The sequence below is a fragment of the Merops nubicus genome, unplaced genomic scaffold (assembly GCF_000691845.1).
Source record: "Merops nubicus isolate BGI_N331 unplaced genomic scaffold, ASM69184v1 scaffold6669, whole genome shotgun sequence".
Lineage (NCBI taxonomy): Eukaryota > Metazoa > Chordata > Aves > Coraciiformes > Meropidae > Merops > Merops nubicus.
In genome coordinates this window covers 27,433-33,868 of record NW_008630079.1, presented here as the reverse complement: position 1 = coordinate 33,868, position 6,436 = coordinate 27,433, and the positions used below count along the sequence as shown (strand labels likewise).

General features: G+C 42.5%; 1 protein-coding gene across 1 annotated transcript in view; it reads right to left on the bottom strand.

The window, feature by feature from the left end:
• Positions 1-1,525: 1,525 nt before the first annotated feature.
• MTTP (microsomal triglyceride transfer protein) overlaps positions 1,526-6,436 on the bottom strand; it is a 28,539-nt gene continuing 23,628 nt past the window's right edge. Inside the window, exons 16-18 of the mRNA XM_008947142.1 lie at positions 3,451-3,575; positions 2,959-3,129; positions 1,526-1,889 (exon numbers count right to left, since the gene is read on the bottom strand). Of these exons, the coding sequence (XP_008945390.1) occupies positions 1,721-1,889; positions 2,959-3,129; positions 3,451-3,575 (465 nt within the window). The 3' untranslated portion in view covers positions 1,526-1,720. The remainder of the gene's footprint in view (positions 1,890-2,958; positions 3,130-3,450; positions 3,576-6,436) is intronic.

Sequence of the window (6,436 nt, the reverse complement as noted above, 5' to 3'; positions counted from 1 at the left end):
AGTGTTGACACTGAAGAGGGATGTCTGGGTCCTACCTCTCCCCTGGACAGGCATCTCCAGCACATGGTGCCTCCAGCTTGGCTACACAGTCCCCTGGACGTACCTCCATCTCCTGACTAGAGGGGGAGCCCAGGACAAGTGGGTGTCCAACTTAATTCACAACCACATAGGCAGTAATAATGTCAAATGGTTCCTCTTGCCCCTATCAACGCCGTTCCTTTCCCAATCCAGAAAGTAATGGACAAAAATGAGGACTGAAAACAAAACAATTTTTTACACTGTATTTTATCTGTTTTATTTATGCTTTGACTGGAATTGTGTCAGCATTTTCCAGAAACACAACAAGCAGATGGCTTCATCCCATTGATAGTTTGATTTTTGCAGATTTCTGCACTCTTGTTTTTTTACAACACAAAAGAATTTGGAATTTATTTTATTCTTTAATACTTTTTTTTCATGACAATTGATGAATTTTTTCTGCCTGTTTGTTGTTGTATTATTATTATTGAAAAAAAATTGCTCCTGGCTTTTTATTTTACTATTTTTGTGACCAGCACTCACCCACCTTGTCCTATAAAAATTAAATAAGATGGATTATATCAGAGATCAGCTGAGCTGGGATGAGGTGTATTCTTTCTTAATCTGCAATACTGTTGTAAAATGTGGGGGGTTTATGCAGTTCCTACGAAGATGCTTGAACAAGTGAAAAGGTGTAAGTCAGTCTAATTGGAGGACTTGTATGAGTAGTGATTACTTTTTTGCATTGAAATATGAGCCTCACTTACCTAGAAGAAAATGTTCTGGCTTTGCTAGACTGTGCATTCAACATTGATTTCTTTCAGGACCTTTTCCTTCATCATAGTTCAGAATTGCCTTAGAGGGTGTTCATTTTTGGAAATACACTTGCCTCGATTGCACACAGGGACATGAATTTTTGGGAGGCAATCCTGAAGAGCAATCAGTGTTAGCTGAATGTTGTTTCTGGTGATAACTACAGAAGTTATACCATAGAGTTCAAGGGGAACAGAATTAAGGCAACCGTGAGTACTCCTGGAGACGTACCCCCCATATTTTTAATCAATTGTATTTAACTGTAGAAGCTAATAAAAAAACCCCAAAAGATAAATAATAATAATAATCAAGCTCTGACTGCTTTAAAAAAGGGAAAATACTTTAAAATGATGTAAAATAAAACCTGTGGGTTTTTGTAAACAGGCAATACTGAGTAAGCAGGAATTCATGGTTGCATTTAGACGTTGTACTTGAGTATTTGAATGAGGATTGGTCATAGGCCTAAAACACCTAAATACTTTAAAAATATATTCATAAATAATCATTCTTCATACATCATAATTGTTCTTGCTGCATGTCAAAACATGGACTTCCATATTCCCCAAGAAAGAAAAATAAGGGACTATTTTTGCTTTTGGCACAAAAAAGTAAAAATAAAGAACTAGCACCACCCCTAAGGAAGTGCATGGTGTACTACCAAATTGGTCTTTATTTGCCTTAGCTTCTTTTTTACAAAAGTCTTAAATATAGGTTAGTATGTAAACACTGTGCACGCACTCGGAGCTTGATCCTGGCCTGCTGCAATCAATGGCAAATTTCCCATGAGCTGCAGCAGTGCAAGATCAAGCTCCAGGTTAGGATGGTACCTACAAGCCTAAGTCATTGAGGGAACCATGGATTTAGGAAAGCAGAAGCTCAGGTGCTCGTTTCAAAACCAGTTGCTGGAGGAATCGGACTTGGCGCTGAAAACTTCCCTGCACATGTTGGAGTTCTCTTGATGGAGGGGGTATTCGTTACCTGCCAGCAGTCCCACTTTCCCTCTCCTTGCAGTGTACCGCCTGCCAGAGGGCAGACTCTCATACTTGGTCACGTAACGCCTGCAAAGACACAGCATGGAGGGCTGGCGTTAGCAGACCGGCACAAGACCCGTACCCTGTAGGTGAGGCTAGAGATAAACACTTCACACACAGATGAAATGACACTTGCACAATGTGTAGGTATAAGCCGAGGATGGTTTTAGTATCTGCAGAATAACAGTTACTGTTTTCATAGGATTTCCTGGAGCTCTTCAAGGTCTTTAATTCCTCTCAGGCTTACCATCTTTTGTATCAGAAAAACCCGAATGGAAATCTGACACAGGCTCTGCAAATGTTACTGCCCTTAGGCCTTAGCAAATAGGGTTTAGGAGGGAGTAGCAAACCCAGCTTCACAAATGGCAATTACTACTCTGTGTCTACTGGAAAGCATCTTTTTTTACCTTTCTGTGTAGCTGTTCAGCTTTCAGGAAAGTTGGTGCCTTAATTAGAATCATAGAATCCTTTAGGTTGGAAGTGACCTCCAAGATCATCAAGTCCAACCATTGAGCCATTAGGGCTCTAAAGGCCTCTGCTAAAACAGATCAGAATCTGTCAGGGTTGGAAGGGGCCACAAGGATCACCCAGTTCCAGCCCCTCTGCCATGAGCAGGGACACGGTTGCAAGAGCTTAACACACTAGGTAGTTTTGTTGACACTAGTAAATAGCAGATGAAGAAAACTTTCCACTTCAGCTAGTTGGTGGCTATGCTCTTCCTCTCTGCACAGCGTAACAGATCTACTGCTGGCAGAGTGTCAGGTCGCCATCAGAACTGCTCGTACATGAGGGGACCGGTGTCCTGCCACTTCAGTTAGTTTACTTGCTAAAAACAAATTTGAAAATTGGACTAAAGTCTGTATTCAGAGAAAATTGTGATCTTCTCAAAGGCCTTTTTTGACTCTCAGGAGTGAGGGAAAGGGAAGAATGGGCTAGCAGAGAGGTTGGTGTGTTTAACAGCCTGTACTGCCCCTGATTGTATTAAGCTGAAATTTGGCCTCTGTTGTTAGTCTCTCATGGCTGTGAACACCAGGAGTTCCAGATGCAGCAGCTGGCTGGAAGGATGCCTCAGAAATGGTGCATTTTTAGTTCTTACCTGAACGGAGACTCGACTCTGTCCATCTGGATACAGACTAAAAATGGGTACTGTGAAAACTGCACCGTGGAGATGAAGTCAAATGTGGTTTCTGCTTCCAAAGTGGTTTCCATACCAGTTTTTATAAAGAAGGAATCCACCTCGGTGTTACCAGCTACAAATGCAGCTACCCTGCAAATAAATTCAAGTGTTACAATGAATTCCAAACACACTAAGAAAGAGGAAGTTAATTGCAAATAGTCCTACCATCCATATATAAAAACTGCCTTCAAAAGAGCCTGTTCCTCAGGTAAAGGTATATGAGTTCAGATGAGACTAGTGGGAACTGGTATATTCCAGGTGGAAAGGAAAAGATAATTACAACTGCACATAACTGTTATATATTTTTAAGTCATCTGCAAGGTCTCTAAATTTAAATTCTTTTCATAGGGAATGCCAAGGCTCAGGAGCCTCAGATGTCTACAGTTATAGTGTTTGCTAGGAGTATCTCACCGGCTCTTGACGTTGGTTTTGGATTCTCTGTACCACAGGCTGAACTCCATCCCTCCTGAGATGTCAATGGCCAGGCCACCCAGGAACTCTGCACTGGCCCTCGGCCCGGACTGCAGCTGCATCTCCTGGAGATATCAGAAAGCAAAAGTAACTCCCCTGGCACCACCTCAGGCCCCAGTGGTTTCCTTACTCCCTTCTGTACTGCGATCATGGCACTTGTCATTTTGCAGGAACAGAGAGGAATAGAGGGCTTTTCTGGAAGGGTCGACTGAACACCCCTGATGCACCTTGGTCCCTAGAAAATGGGATGAAGCTAAGGCGAGGTGCCTTGCATCATCCCCCTCTCCCCTACGTGCCAGCTGGCATAGTTTCTGCAAGGAGTATCGCTGCAAGGCATGTCACGTCCTCTGTCTGCAAGAGCTACCACACAGGCACCACAGAAGCTCTGCTGGGAGTCCAGCTAAACCAGATCAACCTCATTGCTGGAGCCCCAGCAATGGTGCAGTGCAGTGTGACTTCTTCAGCACAACCAAAGGCAGCCCCATACTGCAAGTAGGAAGCAAACTGCTAGAAGCAGTTGTGCAGTGTGTAGTGGCTCCAAACCCACCATACATCAGGAATTACAGCTTCTGTGGCTGGGTGGCCAAACCCATGGGCTAATGTGCCTTTCTTGCCACTGTAAATTTGCATTTGCTCCATCTTCCATCAGCCATCAAGTGTGCTCATGGCTTCTTGAAACCTCTGCGGCTGGGCTGGAAACACATCACGTGGAGTCCGTTTCGGAAGTGATAATGCTGCTCGGGGTCATGGCAGCTCATTACTTTTGATACACAGCCAAGATTTTAAGGGTCACTCGGCTTGGCAATCTAACTCGCTTTAGATAGTTGTCCTGCTTCCCTAAGAACTAGTGGATTAATTCACTGTGTTAGGAGAACCATTAATTTAGGAAAAGTTTGACTTGATCATGTCTCTTGTGTACAGGACACTTCCTCCTCTCTCTCAGCTGGTTTTCTCCCTGCTCTGGGGTTTCTGTGCCTGTGGTATTCTCAACACCTGTAATGCAGCAGGCATCTGTAGGACATTTAGAATACTCAATTTCCTCCTTTTTGAAGTCCAGGCACCTTAAAATTCTCTCTTCTCTTCTTAGCTATTCAGTAGCCCATCAGTTCCAGCTACTGCTGTCCCAAGATTTAAGAAAGATGTAAGCAAAGACAGTCTGGCTTCCTAATCCCTAAGGGAAGGAACAACATTTGGGGAGGTTTTTATTTAAAGCATTGAAGTTTTCCTACTGTAACTGAGGATTTGGATAATTATGGTGGCTGTACATGGTTACTTCACCTTTTAGGGTAAATCTCTAAAACAATCTCCTTGGCAGAACCAACTTGACAATCAGCTGCCGATAAAACGAGATTGAGATTTAATGTAAGAATGCAGTGGGCTAGCTGTGGCTTATAAATCCAGCATGCCCCCAGTGAGTATGGTCATATTGTGCTCTAATTTCTTATTTTCACCCACATAAAAAACATGGGTTTGGGATTGTGGTCTTTCTGAAATCAAAGGGAGTTTTTCTACTGACTGCAACACAGCAAGGAATACTTTCCTTGTTGGTCTGTTTGCATGTGGAGATAAAGCTTGCGCTCCTTTATTTTCCTTTAATTTTAATTGTGACTGAATTGATGGGTAGCTGTTAATGAGCACAGAGGTAACAGGATACATTCTGGCAGAGACACGTACACAACCAGAGGAGCATCTATTTTTAGATGCATTGTCAAATTACACATAATAATATTCAAGTAGGCTTGGTTTGCAATGGCTGCACAGTTTAAGGCTTTAAAGGCTACCTCAGACGAAGTCAGGTTTGTCACTGAGACCAGCAGAGAAGCTGAGGAGCACTTGTCTTGTGTTTTACTAGCTCATCTATTTCCTTATTTAGAGCTTGGTCTTGTCCTTTGCCTCATGTGCAAATCCAATCTAGGCTGATGGGAGGTGTAAATCACAGGGACCCAGCCTCCTCAGGAGCAGTTATTTTCCTTTCCCTTCCTATTTTAAGCCTTGTGTGTCATTTGCAGTGGAAAATGTGATCCGAAAGATCAGAATTGGTAGTTTGTTACTGTTCAAAGCACTGAAACGTGCTATGTTTCAATAAATAAAAGTTTCTTTATGTCCTGCACTAACAAGGCTTCTGTAGTGCACAGCAGAGATGGCTGAAATGGGAACTGGCTATCTCCCACCAGGGTCTTGCTTTCAAATGGTTTCTCTGACCTATTAATACAGTATTTAATTTCTCTGTGCTTTTGGCAGGTGTGTTGCCTAGGAGAAACATTAACACCACTGAACTTTAATGCAGGTGACTGAGGAGTCTCAAAAACAGTTTTATGAGAGCTATTTATTTTATAGAGGGAATTAACTTCTGGATGGTTATTCTTAGCCCTCAACCACACTGTGAGAACTGGCAGTGGCTGTAAAATACTCTCTGATTTCAGTTTGTGGAATTACATGAGAAAAGATGTTACAGATGGTGGGCAGGAGTGTAAGCTTTAGAAGCAATATTATTAACTTGGAAATCACCTCTCCAAAATGTGCCTATGGTGGTTACTGCAGTTGTGAAGTTAATGAAAGGAAGCTATTTTGCAGGGGGAGAGTTACTTTGTAGATTTGACAGCTCTTTGAGTACAATTCAGTTTTGGACTTTCTGCACAAAAGGATTCATACAGACAGCAACAGGGGAGCAGGACTTTTCTAGTATTTAAAATTCCATTTTCTCAAAATCGGGCTGCACCAATGCAAAAACTGCAACCCAAATAGTACATAAGTTCTTCTCTGACAACTCAATTGTCCTATTTTTTAGTTCCTGTCTTGGCTTCCAGGCCATCCTTTTGATGTTTGATCTCAACTGCACTGTCTGCATCATACATTTTGGTTTTGCCTGCTCTGAAATCACACTGTGGCCAGCTGTGGCACGCTGAGTTTGGATATTAGAGAATGG